General features: G+C 39.5%; 1 protein-coding gene across 8 annotated transcripts in view; it reads left to right on the forward strand.

Moving 5' to 3' along the window:
* Positions 1-17,034, forward strand: part of Kcnc2 (potassium voltage-gated channel subfamily C member 2) — a 183,544-nt gene that overhangs the window by 823 nt on the left and 165,687 nt on the right. For 7 of the 8 annotated variants that reach the window (XM_076920238.1, XM_076920236.1, XM_076920237.1 and 4 more), the window contains exon 2: positions 1,086-1,791. In XM_076920238.1, coding sequence (XP_076776353.1) covers positions 1,105-1,791 — 687 coding nt within the window. In that variant the 5' untranslated portion in view covers positions 1,086-1,104. Of the gene's footprint in view, positions 1-222; positions 418-1,085; positions 1,792-17,034 lie in introns of those variants that run through there. The other variant, XM_076920232.1, reaches the window with a different exon arrangement.

Genomic DNA, 17,034 nt, shown 5'->3' on the forward strand with positions numbered 1-17,034 from the left:
CAGCGCAGGCGGGCATCCCCCTGCCTAGCTGTAAGAATGTGGATGTGGATGGAGCCCTGAGGAGAAGCTGGAAACAGCTGGTCTTCCAGCTCAGCGAACCAGGGGGTGTGCCTCCCGCAGCTTCTCCTGGGCCTCGCCCCTCCTCGAAAGCAACCCCCGACTTTCCACCCCAAGATGTTTGTTTTTCTTGGGAAGGGGGAGGGGTGGCATAGATTGCTCACTTTTGTCCTCAAAGATGGATCCTAGTTAGTCGTTTCCTTTCCCAAGTAATAATAACATTAGCAACAGCGGCAACAGTAATGTGAAAAGGAAATTGGATGAGGAAATTAGTCAGAGGTCTCCTTGGTGAAAGGCGGCAGCGGGGACGTTTGTTGTTGTTGTTATTGTTGCTGACTTCTGTGTTCAGTTTTCTGCCTGGTAGGTGAGGGTGAGAAGTGAACCGAGAACAGAGCGGGCAAAGAGCAGTCCCCTAGTGCTGGGGGGCAGAGAGATGTCCAGGGCTGGACCAGGGTATGTAGGCAGCTGGGGTACTCGAGGCCCCCTCCCACTCAACACTAAGTTGCCTCAGCGAATGTAACTCCCTGATGGGGAATTGAATTAAGAACAGGGGAGGGGCTGAGAGAGAGGGATGGGATAGTGAGGAAGGGGTCCATCAAGGGAGAAGAGCCTGGAGCAAAGGCGGGTAGAAAAAAGGCTGGGGAGTGAGCGGTGGGGATTGGGGGCTGGGGGGAAGAGGGGCTTGGGGACTAAAAGCAGGTTGGATTTGACAGGGATAGAGGGGAGACATGGTGGAGGACAAGAAGGAAGGAGAGGTCAGAGCCAAGGGAGGACTGTGTGCCGCAAGAGAAAAGGTTTCTTGGAAGGTCAAGGAAGACTCAACTGTTCTTCGTTCTCTGGGAACCTGGGCCAGGCGTGATGCAAGAGGCGGGGACAGGACTTGAGCACCAAGCTCCTCCTGGGAGGGTCCTTCCCACTTGCCAGTTCTGCATCTTGGCACTTTTGGGATGAGGTGGGGGTAAAGAGAGTCATGGTGAGTATCTGACCCACGAGAGCTTTTAACTTAGTGCTGTGTTCGCCTCCCCTAGTCATGTCTGAGCCACAGAGATGGGCAAGATCGAGAACAACGAGAGGGTAATCCTCAATGTCGGGGGCACCAGGCACGAAACCTACCGCAGCACTCTCAAGACCCTGCCTGGAACTCGCCTGGCCCTTCTCGCCTCCTCTGAACCTCAGGGCGACTGCCTGACTGCAGCGGGTGACAAGCTGCAGCCGCTGCCCCCTCCGCTGTCTCCGCCGCCGCGACCGCCTCCCTTGTCCCCTGTCCCCAGCGGCTGCTTCGAGGGCGGCGCAGGCAACTGCAGTTCGCACGGTGGCAATGGCAGCGACCACCCTGGGGGAGGCCGCGAATTCTTCTTCGATCGCCACCCAGGAGTCTTCGCCTATGTGCTCAACTACTACCGCACGGGCAAGCTGCACTGCCCCGCCGACGTGTGCGGGCCACTCTTCGAGGAAGAGCTGGCCTTCTGGGGCATTGACGAGACCGACGTGGAGCCCTGCTGCTGGATGACCTACAGGCAGCACCGGGACGCGGAGGAGGCCCTGGACATCTTCGAGACACCCGACCTCATCGGGGGCGACCCTGGTGATGATGAGGACCTAGCGGCTAAGAGACTGGGCATTGAGGATGCTGCGGGGCTGGGAGGCCCCGATGGCAAGTCTGGCCGCTGGAGGAAGCTGCAGCCTCGCATGTGGGCTCTGTTTGAAGACCCCTACTCATCCAGAGCCGCCAGGGTAAGACCGGAATCTAGCGTTCCCTGTTGTTGCAACTCTTTCAACTTTGCTTCAAACTTTGATTCTTTCCTCCAACAGCCTCTGAGATGAAGAAGAAGAAAAGAACATGGCTTTCGAGACGTTTCATGTGGGGTAGGGCATGCCCAGAGACTTCCACCCTATCTCTTCCAGTCATTTTGCTGATCTCCAGTTCAAACGTTTAATTAAGCAGACGGGGAGATGTAAGAATTCTGGGATGTGTCCTAAAGTCATTGTTACATTCACGTTAGTTTTTGCCTTAACTTTTTTTTTTTTCCAGCCTTTTCCTTTAGCTAGGATGTGTTTTGGAGTCTGTTGCCCATCCTGATGTGACAGTTTCAAGGAGCGCTAACTCTCAGATCTCACTTACAGGGGCAGTAGCTACAGTAAGGATTTAATCTGAGGACAGGGAGAGGGGAAATAGCATCTGTGTCTGTGGGTCCGGTGGAGGTAGGGTATGCGGGGAGGGTCATTTTGGGAGGAGAATGTGTCTGGCCATGTCTCTTCCCAGGAGTGAAGAGGATGCTGTTGCATCTGTTCCCAATGATCTTGCCTGCACCCTGGATCCTCAAGCTGGGTGTCTAGGTGTGTCTGTGTTCCTTACAGGTTGATCGTGAATTAATGACCCAATTGACCTGTCTTCTACTGAGTAACTCAGATTGTTGAAAACTTTACCTGACTTTTTATGTTATAATCTTAGCCTCAATGTTTTTTGTTTGTTTGTTTGTTTGTTTCTAACTTAAGGAAGTGATTCATGAAGGGACTAGAGAAATCACCAATGTTAGTATCGTCAGCTTAAAGGAAATAGGAGAAATATAAATAATCAAAAATAATACAGGATATGAATTGGTCTTAATTGTATATGAGAACGGGACACTGAATTTAGTAAATTGTTGCCACTGCATATATCTTGTGTTTGTTGCCCAGAGAAAACCCTCATCTCTACAGGATGGTAATTCTCCTAGGCTACCTTTGACTCTACCCTCTTGAGCAACGCCCTTGGCATGTCGGAAATGCCCACCTCTTAGCTTTTATGCCACTGAGTGCCCACTGACTCCCAGAGAGACATGCTTCTGACACTACCTCTGAAATCTGTGCATGTGTTTAGTTTTTTGGGGCAGAAAAAAAGAACACAGACAATGTAAAATAGTGTTGCTCTCTTGGGCCTGACCTTTGAACCCATGCATAAATTTTAGGATAGTCCCACACTCCTATATTCAAACATGGAAATACTAAGGTTAATCCTAAAATATTGCTTTAAAAAGTATATCATATGGCAAAACAGTTCATGTTTAAAAAGTGATTATTGATAGCCAGGCATGGCAGTGCATGCCTTTAGTCCTAGTACTTGGGAGGCAAAGTCAGGTGGATCTTGAGTTCGAGGCCAGCCTGGTCTACAGAGCTAGTTTCGGGATATCCAGGACTATACAGAAAAACTCAGTCTTGAAAAACAAAAGAACAACAAAAATGTGCTTATTCATAGAAATAAAACCACATGCTCACCATCTTGCTCTTGTGTTTTTTGGTTCTCAGCTGAGCGCTATGATGCTCTTCCCACTTGGTGGTTAAAGGGATAATTTGATTTTGTTTTCAGGCTCATCTCAAGGCTGTCTTCTTTAGTCCGTGCATAATAAAACTTCAGCTTTATTATTTTTCTTCCTGATAGCATAGCATGATATCCTCAGTTTGGTTTGTATTTTATCATAAGCCCGGCTCTATACCTAAATGTTTAGCGAGGCACTCAACCTTTATTATTACTGTGAAATTTGATTCTGTTGATTATTAGTGAAAAAGGGTAGTCCATTGCCCTGACAGCCACTGGGTTTTAGAAACCATTTTCATACTTAGATTTCCTTGTAACTACATGGAGGATTTGCCTCGTACCTGTTTTAAATGAAGACAGAAGCAAGAGACTTGCACAAGGTCAGGAGCAGGTGAGAGCAAAATCAGGTGACCATCAATCACCGGCCTCAAATGTGTTTTAGAAGTCACTTAGCAAAGACCTTCTCTTTCTAATTGAGATGAGGAAAATGAAGACTCGGAGGTTACGAAATGGTGAACGTCATACGTCAAATTATTAACCAAACCAAGATTATTTTAGTGGTGTCATGGCATCTCCCTGGCCCCTTTTCACAAAAACTCTGATTGTAACTGATCAGACTGTGACGTCTCTGCCCAGTCTATTGGTCTTGTGACCCATTGCTACCTAACACATTAATTAGGGTTCCCACTTGGAAAAGACATTTTCAACGTTTTAAAATACATACATTGTAGGACAGTGTCTGGAATAAATTTTCCCGGGCACCAGTCAACAAAGGAAGAAAAATGTGTGACCTTCACTTTTTATGTGAATCCTGTTGGAATTTTCTCTTTGTTATTGTCCAGTCAGTGTCCAATATGTTGCTTTGCTTTGCAGACTTCCAGTTCAGGGATGTACCTTTCTAGATCACTAAGGATTACCTGAATCAGAACACACAGCTTAATTCCTAAGTGAAGTAATATTTTAGCTCCAGTTATGACCTGACCTAATGATATCAGACTGTTTCTTCACACAGAATACCACTGAGGAGTCAGCAGGTTAAGACTGTGCTTAAGTGACGTGATGATTCTAGGAACAGTACATAAATCATTATCAAGTGATTTGGTTCATGGATTTCATTCTTAATAAAGTTAGTTATTTTATAAACATTCTGCCTTTACATTAGCTCATATATTTTCTGAAATACGTAGATGAACAATTTTAGCAGAATTCCTTTTTCAGTTCTTACACCTATTTGTTTACTTGATTTTCCAGTGTTAGGAGATTACTTCGGGTTGAAGTTAGGCATGTTTTATTTTCACTTTCAGGACCTACACGGTCACACTAAAGCACTAGTGATTGGAAATGGTAATTGGCTTTTATGATCCTGTAATTTTGTCTTTTGCTGGCTGGCATGTCCTCTTTATCTCCGAGTTTAATTTATGACATAAATATATATTTAAGCAATTTTAATATTCTAGTGATTTGGTCAGTAAGTTAATATGCCATGCTTACATGTTACTTTTCTTAATTTTTAAAAAATTCCCATATAAGTTGTCATGGAAATCTGTTGTAGAAGACCAAGATCAGGAAAGAGGAGATATGGCTCTATTAATGCTATTGACAATATTAGCAAATAGTGAGGAGCAGGGACACCTTTAGGAAAGTGCTATGTATTCTCTACTCCTAACTTAACATTTACAGTTTGGAGTACAAGTGTTCATTCAAGATTCAGTACCATAAGAGAACACGATGGGCAGAAATGTCTTGGTAGAGCTTCTAGATTCTTTTCAGAGTTGCTAGTACTCTTAATTATAAATTGGCAGACTTAGAAAACATTTCAAAGAATGTGCTCCCAGCTCTAAAGGGCTGGGGGAGGGGGAATTATATTGTTTATTGTTCTCCATTCCTCTCTTTTTTGCTTTGTAGATGAAGCTAGGCAACTAACCTCACTCCTGTTTGAGATTGTGACCCCCCCTTTTTTTGTGAGTTATGCAAGTCTTTGATGACCCGGTTGATTTTAATTTTTCATTGTTAGGTTGAAAGAACATTTTTTAAAATGGTTAAATACTATAGTTCCCTCACAAATGATGGTTACCAAATGTAATTTTCTTGTAGAAACCTTGCTTCTCTGGTATGTATTTATTATTTAAACATTCTACATCAAAATCTACATAAAGGGAAGGCATGCAGAAGATACAGCTCTTTGCTCTCATTAAGTAAATTATTTAATTTATAGTAAAAATATTTCCTAAAGACATCATTTGAGTTAGGAAAGCCAAAGGGGCAGAAAAACGTTCCAAAATAGTAAAGTGTTTTTCTAAAAAAACAAAACAAACAAAACAAAACAAAACAAAACAAAACAAAACAAAACAAAACAAAACAACACCACCAAAATCAAAACCAAGATTCACCTTCCTCCAATTGTTTGGTTGTAAAACCTATTTTCCGGCTGTTCTTATACCACTAATGCTACATATTCTTCCCTCCAGAGAACTTGCTGGGGTTTAGACTGTCTTCTATGGATCATTCAGATTTCTATGACAGCTCATGTCTCTGGGGCTTTAGTCTGTGCCACTCCCTTCTTCGTGCTCAACTCATCTCGAGCGAATTTTCGTCACCACGATTTCCCTAAATGAAAATCTTTGACCAGTACCATGAATTTCAGAATAAAGTGTTTGCTCCGTAGCATGACAGGGAAGACTTTTTATCATTGAGCTGCTTCTACCCTATACATTTTCAATCTTCAGCATCTTTCTTTTTGCCTTCAGAAATGTTAATTAGTTAATGGTCAATGCACTAAAGATGGCACAGTTGGACAGGGTAGTTAGGCCTTGAAGTTTTAATATGAAGGTCCTTACAATCTTGTTTGTTTGATTGTTTTTTGATTTCAAAATAATGTATAGTCTTTTTACAGTATAATGAAGGTTGTACTTGTATCAAACAAGTGGATGATTAGAATGTGCCTAAGTCTCTTCCATTTTTTTCTCTATTAATCTTGAATCATAGCCAACTGTAGGACAAAGCAAATTCAAGTTCATGTCCTTGAGAAGATTTTGCTGCGATGTCTTGTTGTTTCTCTTTGCAATCTAAGAGTCTTTTGACCTTTTCCAGGACATTAACCATCTAATTCATAAATAAATTCAATTCTTGTTAAGGTATTGTGGGGACGGAGCAGAACCAGAGAGTACCTGAGCCTCAACACATCAGTAAAGGAACATAGACCCATATTGGTTACATTGTATTTTTAGTAGCATGTATGATCACATACTAAATGACCTGTTTTATTGGTAGGTACCAGGTATGCCAAAGATGAATGCAGTTGGATGGATTAAGTATGATTTTTATTTACATTTTTAACACCCCATTTGTAGAGTCAACCTGACAAAATTGGATGAGAGACAAGAAAATGTTCCCTACTTGTCAAGAGGTTATTTGCAAAGCAAATAAAAGTAAGAAAATGTTCAAGTTTATGTGCAGATCAAATGTTCTCAATTGACTGTCTAAATCATCACTATTTACGTTTACTGCCACAAGTAAAGGAAATGTATTTTTCAAGTTTTATATGTTTTGAACTTATGAGTTATAAATCCTCTTTTATTATGGCAATTTTTAAGATACGTCTAAACAAAATGGCAAGGACACTAAAGATAAACACAGGTCTCCAGAAGGAAACATAGTGGCAAATGTTCTATACAATAACCAGGAATATATTACAGAAAGGTAATTCAGTTCTGCTTGAAGTTTTAAGGGCTTTCCTTTTAGAAGAGCTCAGGCAGACTTTTATAATAAAATGATATGGTCTGATGCTTGTTTAAGAGGTTGAAGGGTGGCAATTTTAATTCTATGTAATCAATATTTTCACAGCAAGTGAATAGAACGTGGGTTTGAAGCGGGGGGAAGACTGAGGTAGAGAATATATGGAAACAGAATTATAAAAAATAAATTGTATTAGGAGCTATGAGAACTGTGTTCTTACTCTGTCAACTTGAGTTGAGCTCAGTTCATCTTCCTTTGACCTATTCCAAAAAATAAATAATATCAATAATAAAAACCAGGGATGACACATTGGACTAAGATAGTATCCAAACGTCATATCATCTCCAAGGTTTTGATGTTTGTAGAGTAATTATTGCCAAAGATGATTGGTAGGAACACCATGTCTCTGCCCATCTGATTGCACTCTGAGAACTGTCACACCAATAAGGTAAACCAGAATTGATTTTTTTTCATTTGTAACTTTCTCCCCCCCCTTTTTTCCTCCCCCCTTACAGCTGTTGGGTAGCTGCTGCTCTGGTTACCATAGAAACAGGTTAGCTCCTAGCTTCCTGTTTCCATTGAAAACAGCTTTCTCTTAACCACATATTGATCTCAGGAAATCATTTTGCTGTGGCTCTGTCATGAAAGCCATAAAGATGATCTGCTCTGTCATTTCCTAGGTCTAAGATTCAGTGCAGGTGTAGACCCATCCACCCACAAGGGTGACTGATTAGATAATCTCAGTTTTATTTTCATTTGAAAAGTACCTTGTCAAAGATACCATCCTTTTTCCCATCCCATATTTTATACAGCAGGGAGAGTCTTACTCATGTGAAGTTTTAGAGATATGTCTAACACATTTAAATGCTTACAAAACAGTGTCAACTCCCCCCCCCCCCAGCTTTCATCTTCTTCATAACTTAGTCTATCAGAATTAGTGTGGAGAATTGTTCACTGTCTGGCAAACTTGAAAGCTAAGATTTAATGTGTTAGTGGAGGCTTTCAAAATTAGATGTATGTTCTTTATATTGGGCTCTGTATTTCTCTTTTGAGAACATAGCCTATTGTAGGATAAAGGTATTTACATATAGAAAAAGATGATAAATATACTGTCAAGGAACAAGTTTGTATAATTTTATATGGATGGAAGAGAACTTGTAGGAATGTGGTTTTAAATTTCAAGAATACAGTTGGTATATGGTAGATATATATATAAGTAATATATACATCCCCAAAATATAAATGCAAGCTGTTTTTGCTATATATGTACATGTACACACATATATACATATATACACATATATACATACACCCAAATACACACATGTATATGTAATTTAAATGTAAACTATTTCCATAAGATTTGTGACTGAGATATGCTGCAGACTTTTAGTGTTCATGATGGTTAAATATGGAAGAAGAAAACTGAGTCATCTGACCCAACTGCCTCATTCTGAGAAGACAATTGACATGTCCTGGCCATGAGTAGTTAGGGAGAATTTAGATCCTCTGTCTTCAACTTCTAGGTCACTGCTCTTTCCATTCAAACATGGTTGCTTAGTCTACTCCACATTCCCCAGTGAATGCACACATTTAGCCACTGAGATGCAGCAAGTAGGTTAGGAATAGTGATGTCAATCTCTGCCTTTATCTGTGTTTGTTCAGCAAATATCAAGGAAATACTCTTCCATAGGGATCACTAGACTTAGATATATTCTTTCAGCACTGCCATCTTTCACATTCTATCTTCATACTTTCCCCAAAACCTCAAAATTAACTTGCCTATACAGCTTCGTCCTTCTTGTCCTCAGACACTGAAAGCTGGACTCCTTCGGGTCTATAGATCTTTCCTTGTTCTACTCTTATTAGATTTATTGGTTTTGAGTTTGTTTTTTTTAAAAAATGTGATTCTGATTCAACCTATGGGTGATGGGTACTGTAATGTGTAGAGTGTAGGCTTTTCAAATGTAAATAACTAGGATTATGTGTTTCTACTGAGATAGCTGGTGAATTGGAAAAATAAAATGTGCTTAAAGCTAGTGGAAATTCACATGTGAAGTTGGATATTGCTGTGACATTAGGAAATCACATGTTATTTTTCATGAACCCTTTTTATAATGGTCAGTTAGGTGAAGGCATATAGTATGGTTGTAAAGTAATGATATAATTTTGACAGTGTCTGACAGAATGCATTCTATAGATATCACAATGGAAAAGCTCTGTTCAAAATAATAATCAAGTTGAAAATACTTCAGGACTGTTACAGTCCTTAGCTGAGCTTCTCCCCTGAAATTTGACAGTGATAAAGGCATTATTCCAACATGGGTAGTCTTTAGAGCTCCATGTGCTCAGAAAGTTCCATGAAGATACCTCAAGGGTATCTACTGTCCTCTTCATGCTCTTATATGTCAAGATCTATGTTTGTGTGGTATCAAAAACTACTGCAATTCTTCATGTATCTAAATGTTTAGATTCTGTTTATACAGACAAGACTCAGTTAAGGTTATTGTATGTCCATTTACCCTGTCCAGTGTATTGCTGACATTTTAAAACATCTCAATCAAAAGCTATAACTGTGTATTAGGGATGGTTCTTTGAGGTTTTTGTTTGTTTGTTTGTTTGTCTGTTTTTGAGTCAGGGTCTCATGAAGCTCATGGTGGTCTTGAATTCATTATGTAGTCATGGGTAATTTTGAACTCCTGATCATTCTGTTTCCACCTCCCAAGTACTAGGATCTGAGTCATGAACCATCATGCCTAGTTCAAAGGCATCGTTTTCAGTAGATACCTCTTGGTTTAGTCTCAGTAGTCAAAGGTGCTCCCATTTAAATTACCTGCCTGGAAAGAGACTTGGAGCCAAAAGGCCAACAACTTTTCGTCACACAGGTTCTTCTATTTTATACCAATACTGTGTCTAGATTGAAAAGAATACTCAGGGAGTCAAAGGAGGGTGGAAGTTATGTAATTCTATTTCAATTGAAACATCTTTCAATACTCAGCAAATATAAAATACATTACTTATAAAATAAAATCATTTAAAGATAAGCAACATACTGAAATAATATGATTAGGTTTAAGACTACATGATAATGAATTATGTTCAAGCAAAAATCCTTTGATTAAGTAATTGAGCATTTGAGTGTTTTTTGTTTTTTCTTCTTCTTTAAGGGAGTATATAAAACTTGCTTTCTGAGATTTTTAGTATACAACAAAAATACCTTATATTAGTAGTTTTGAATGTATGAATTTATTACAAGATAGTATTTGTTAAAAGAGAATATTACATAGTAATTACATTTATACCATGAGAGTAATCACTGGGTGAATAAACTCTGTTTCTCACTGATGTTATGTTACTTTTGAGTAAGATTAGGAAAATGAGTATTTAGGGAAAAATAAGAATACAACAGCTGCGGTTTAACTTACCCCTAAGTTGTCCATCATTTACGCATCTTGCAGTGAGAAATGACAGTGCAATTATGAAAGTTATGAGAATATCTGCATTGTAACCTCTCTTTCAAGTAGATTAAGTAGAAAATGGGCAGAATATGCGTGCAACCTTTCCTTACCGATACAATTAAGTCTCAAAGAACAGTAGTCTTTGGTTTGTCTTTTGCCATTAGAATCATGTGAGATCAGAGTGAATCTGTCACGGTGCTGTCATATGACCAGCAAATACAGCAAAGTTGGACTACTGTGTTTCTATGAATGACAAATATTGGTGAGCTTATGATTCATCTCTAATGTCACAATGGTATTCATTGTACCTTGCTATTCAGAGGCACAGAATTCAAAATAAATCAATGAAATAAAATGTAATTTAATATATTAGACTTTAAACACATTAAAATGAACAGCCATTTTGTAAGAACAGGGTTGGGCTTTACTAATTTTTCTAAATGTTTTGGGGAATTACTCATATTTTAGTTACAATGTTATAGTTTTTAAATTTAGTGGTTTTAACTTAATCTTGTTTTTTTTTTTTTTTTCCTTTTGGGACAGTACTGATTTAGTTAATCTCTGATTCATCTGCCCTTCATGGTTTGTCTTTGAAATTTGATTTTTAGAGCTAAGCATAGTTGACAGAGATCTTCATAGACTACTGCCACGTTGGGTTTGTTTTCTCTACCTTGGTGTACATTTACTGGCTGGTGAAATAGCATACGTGTTGTAAAGCATGAGGATATTCTCATTTAACTAAAAACTAAGTGAAAAGCAAGCATCAAAGGTCTTAGTGCTTTTAATTTTGTGTCTTTCAACTGACAATCACTGAGCTTCTACAGTTGTCCAGGACTGTGATGCACAATAAGAGTGCAAAGCATATTGAAACTTGACATTTGGCTTTAGGATAGATATTTGTAGGATGAAAGAAATCTATAAATTAATAGTTACAGTATCAGCATACATACTACAGAAGGTGGGGTATAAGGTGGACGCATAGTATAGGAAACTAGCTATGCTGTCCTGTAATGTAGACAGAATATTAACTCCCAGAGATATGTAGCATTTGCAAATATCCAAGGAAGGTCAATAGAGCAGTCAAGACATGATAAAGAATAACTGAATAAAAGGAAGGTCAGATGGCAGCAGCTATGGCAAAAGTACAACAGTACAATATCAGAGGGCAAGGGACATAAGTCAAGACACCTTATCTTGAAGCACTAGCTTTTAAATGGCTTATCTTCTTTAGGATCACAGCGATGAAAGTCTGGCTCTCTGCTCCCCAGTCAGTTTTGACATGAAAGTGTTCACAGTTGGACTCAGTCTGCTAAATTTTCATTCTGATAACACCTTAGATTCAAGTATTAGCTTTAGAAGCTATTTCTCCGAGTTTCCTTTGGCTTACTGGGAGTAGAGAGAAAGTCACAATATCTTATTGAGTGGTTGCTGTAAGGATAAACTAAATACTTATTATTACTGGTTTTTTTAGTCATTTTGGGAGGTAATGTAGTAGTTATAGCCAGTCTTATGGAAAATTTCTGGCATTTGGAATGTTCTTGAAGGAATGAGTTATCTCTCCTTGAGAATTTTCATCTGGATAATGAATGATTGTTGGTCTGGAAACCGACTATCAGTCATTCATGATTAAATAGCAAGCAGTTAGACGATATCCAATACATTTTTATTATGGATCAGACATTTTTCAAGTGGGCAGAGTGAAGGCATATTCCCTACCCTTAACAGCATTGGAGAAATGCACTCAAAGAGGGCAGAAAGATGGTGGTCCTGCTACGTCGTGATGTGAGCTGGAGATGGAAGCTGAAATGCTTTGGAGACCAGCACAGACATGCTGGGAATGTAATATCTTACTGAAGAACAGGACAGAAGATAAAGAAGATACACCCCGTTTTTGTTTGTTTGTTTGTGTTTTAGATACTGGGAAGAGCCTGAACAAAGTTTTAAACGGAGAGGAGGGAGGCCTGTTGAGAGTACCCTGGGTGAATGAATACTACTAGCTTACTAACTGAGAAAAGGTTCAGCCAGGGGTAGAGCTGAGCTTGGTTTAAAAGCCTGGAGAGTTCTGTTGCAAAGGTCTAGTTTTTGTTGGTAATGGGGCTTCCCCCTACCTACTTGCTCTGGTCTCTTTGTATAAGCTTCAGCCGGCCTGCTCTTGAACTTGTTATTTTTCTGTCAAGAATATCTTTTCTTTTGCATAGTAAAGGGGGGCTTCATTTTTTTAAATTCTGGATTGAACGGTTATGGCTTGGATATTGGCACACAGTAATGATTCTTTCATAGGCTTTAGTGCTATAATATTTAGAATTATTTCTTGTGATTCTTTTTACATCTCTGTGTGAACAACTTAAATTCAAACAGCATTTTATCAAGATTATGGGTTTTATGTTAAGTATGCCCCTTAAAATTCTTGATAACTATAATTCACACCAAAACAAGATGGGGAGGGATGAACATTCTTTTCTCCAGGAAATGCAGAATTTTTCTGTTGTTACCAGTTTGAATTAAAGTCCATGAAGAGAATATTAAGGTTTGCACTTCTATGACATAGAACTGGGTATCCAATGTAGTCTGTCATTCACGTGGATTCCAAAGTTACAAACTTGAAACTGAAGCTACAAATAGTGCATGACTCAAAGGGTGGAATACGCCTTAGGACGTTGATTTAAAGGGAAGTTTTCTTTAGAAAGGCTCAGAAAGGAGAGAAAGAATGAGGAAGAAAAAAACAAAAACGAGGATCCTAGAGTTAATGCTGGAAGAAGATGGTGAAGTCAGATTCAAGGCCAAGGAAGTTTTCCCTATGCACCTACACACTTACTTCCTGTCTAGGAAAACTTTATTCCTTTTCTTTGGTTCCAAACTGAGATCACATTCCATAATGCTTCAGCTCCTGTGACTTCTCAAACTCCCAGACATTCTGTTTCCAACTTTACTATGAAAATACGGCTCGATTCAAGTGATAGGTTCTTTTATTTATTTTTTCATCCTTCAATATAAGAAGCATGTTTTCTTTTTATCTCTAGGCACACCATTGTTCGTCCAGCCTGGGATGTCCTTGCTCCCTCTTGGTTTCAAAGAGTGATGAAATCATCTTTTAACATCTTGTAAGCCTTACTCTTCATCTCTCAAACATTGTTCAAAACTGTTGTGTATTTGTCCAAGCTGCCGGCTTTATAGACATTGTATTCTAGCACCTAACTGAATCCATTTCCTAGGACTGCCATAACAAACCACCACAAAACTAGTGACGTAAATCAGCATCGACCTACTCTCTTTTAGTTTGGGAGGGAGTGTCTGAAGTCTGGGAATCACCCGTTTTAGCTTTTTCTGGTGGATCTGAAGGGCAGTCAGCTCAGTGTTGGTGTCTGATGGTTGGTCATCACATCTGGGCTGTGCCCCGGGCCATGGATACTCCAAGTATTTTCTTACCCTAATGAGCTCTCTGAACCAGTCTCATTTCTCCTCTGGTGAAGATCACAATCAGTGGAGTAAAACTTACCCTGATCCAGTATATCTCCAGTTTAATTTTCTTAATTATATATTCAAATATGCCTCATTTCAGAAAAAGCCACCTCGTGATCTTTGTTGTGTACATGAACGTGAGGGTCATTCATTCAAAAATTCTTTTATTTTGTGATTTTTTTTTTGGTTATACACTTATAGCACCCAAGAAATCTATCTTCTTTCATTTTCACTTTCCTTCCTTTAAAAAAATTGAGCCAGAGCTCTCCCTCTGTAGACATTGCTAGTCTGGAGTGTATTATGTGGCCCAGGCTGACCCTGAGCTGGCCGCCTTCTTCCCTCTTCCTCTGTAGTGCTGGGGTTACAGATGTGAGCCATCACACCCCGTGTCTTTCTTATTTCCTTTTGCTCCTTTTCCATATTATGTCCCACTCTAATGCTAAAATGTCTTTGAGATTCTTCTGAAGATATTACTTTTAGGGAATTAAAAAAGACTTCTCTTTCATCTCTAGCATTAACTGTAATCTCTTTCTGAACATTATTTTTCTGTTAACCTTCTTGTGTTTTGAATGATTGACTCTCTTCACATATCTTTTCCTCTGAAGGGGGCTGGGAATAACTGTAGCGCAGTGCCTGTGGATAAACAGAAGATCCTGCTGAAGCATACCTTTAAGGTGGGGCATGTAAGAGCAGGTGCATGAACCTAAGGTTCCAGCAACAGTCTAAGAATTAAGTGTGATTTGGGGACAAAATTTGATTTTTCTCTTTCTTCACGTACTGGGAGGAAATCTGTGGTAGTGTGAGTTTTCTCTACTTTCTTCTGACATTCCAGCCTATTAATGGAGGAGTGCATGTCCTTCTTTATTCAAGGGGTTACTTAGGTTATTTAGGCAGTCACTAAATGTAGTGGGGCAATCCTGAACAGTTAGTCACTGTACCACCAGCTTCCCTACTAGGTGTGTGGCCTCTGAATTTCAATTTCCTCTGGATCTTACTGGGGAAAGATGACTAATCTTAAAAACTGCTCTCAAAGCTGAAGAGATTGGCTCAGTGGGTAAAAGCTATTGTTATATACACATGAAGACCAGAGTTTGGTTTCCATTTCTCAAATGAAAAAAACTGAAGTAGCCCTGTGGGTGTCTATAACTCAAGTGCAGTGGACTTGCTCACATCAGACTGGCTCTGGGTTCATTGAGAGGCCCTGTCTCCAGAGAGTTAAGGGAGAGTGATAGAACAGGACACCCAATGTCCTCCTTTGGCTTGTACAGGCATGCATTCTCTCTCTCTCTCTCTCTCTCTCTCTCTCTCTCTCTCTCTCTCTCTCTCTCTCACACACACACACACACACATACACACACACAGGCATGCATGCACACACACACACATACACACACACACAGGCATGCATGCACACACACACACACATACACACACAGGCATGCATGCACACACACACACACACACACACACACACACACACACACACACGCACTATACTCTTTTCTGTATCTAATGCTGACTTGCAGAATTGCATGACTTTTTATTCAAACTTCACCTCCACTAGTTAAATCCTGTTTCCTTCATATCTAAATATTTTTGGCCAACAAAACATTTTTTTTTCTAATTTTTAATCCTTGTGGTTTTGTCAGCATTTTAAATGAGATTTGGATAAGGAGTGAAGTTCTTGAACTAGAATTAGATTGTAGTTGTGTGTGTGTTTGTCTGTCTGATTATATATTCAAATACGCTTCATTTCAGAAAAAGTCACCTTATGATCTTTGTTGCATACACGGACTTGGAGGACTTCAACAATTCTTTCATTTTTTTGTTTTTTATTTTTATTTTTTGGTTATACACTTATAGCACCCAAGAAATTTTCTTCTTTTATTTTTATTTTCCTGCCTTTAAAAAAATTCAGCCAGAGCTCTCCATAGCAAGAAGAGAACTGTGTAGTACATAGGTAAGGCATCTTATCTTTGTCAGACTGTTGTAGCGATCAGTTCCACAAACTTGAATGGATGGTCTACTAGGCGCCTTTTGTTTCTCCGTTATAGATCTGTATAACATTATCTGCTGAATGATATCTCCAATTGTACTATACCATTAAGGCTATAAAGCATTTATGAAAATGCAGCATAACAGATGAAAATTGGTATACTTATGTAGGTCACGATTTAACATATATGAATCAGTAGTCACTGAATGTTAGGCCTGGGACATTATTATATATGGCTGTAGATTTTATAAACATGATATACTCAGCCTATACTATATCCATAAAAACTTTCTTTCCTTAGTAATACACTCACCATAGTTCACTGTAACTTATTTACTTTATAAATACTTTAACTTTTTAAAAAGCTTTTAATTCTTTATAATGAACACGTAGCTTAATACATAGATACACTTTGGTGCTGTATAACATTTTGTTCCTTATGAACTGATTTTGTAAGCATGTTTCTATTTTCACTCTTTCTTTTTTATTATCAATTATTTTATTTATTTACAACCCAAATGGCCCCCTTTCTCAGTCTCCCCTTCGCAAGTTCCCCACCCCATCTCCTCTTTATCTCTAAGAGGGTGCTCCCCTACCTACCCACCCACCCCTGTTTCACCCCTCTAGCATCCTCTTCTCTGGGGGCAGCAAGCCTCCACAGGACCAAGCAGCTTCTCTTCCACTGATGCCAGATAAGGCAATCCTCTGCTACATATGTAGCGGGAGCCATGGGCTGACTCATGTACTCTTAGGTTGGTAGTTTAGTCCCTGGAAGCTCTAAAGGGTCCAGGTTAGTTGATACTGTTGTTCTTCTTACGGGGTTGCAATCTCCTCCAGCTCCTTCAGTCCTTCCTCTAACTGTTCCATTGGGGTCCCTGGGCTCAGTCCATTGGGGATGTGAATATCTGCATCTGTCTTAGTTGGGTGCTGACAGAGCCTTTCAGAGGACGGCCATACCAGGCTCTTGTCTGCAAGCACTTCTTGGTATCAGCAATAGTGTCAGGGTTTGGTGTCTACGTATGGTATGGATCCCA

This window comes from Arvicanthis niloticus, chromosome 22 (genome assembly GCF_011762505.2).
Source record: "Arvicanthis niloticus isolate mArvNil1 chromosome 22, mArvNil1.pat.X, whole genome shotgun sequence".
Classification (NCBI taxonomy): domain Eukaryota; kingdom Metazoa; phylum Chordata; class Mammalia; order Rodentia; family Muridae; genus Arvicanthis; species Arvicanthis niloticus.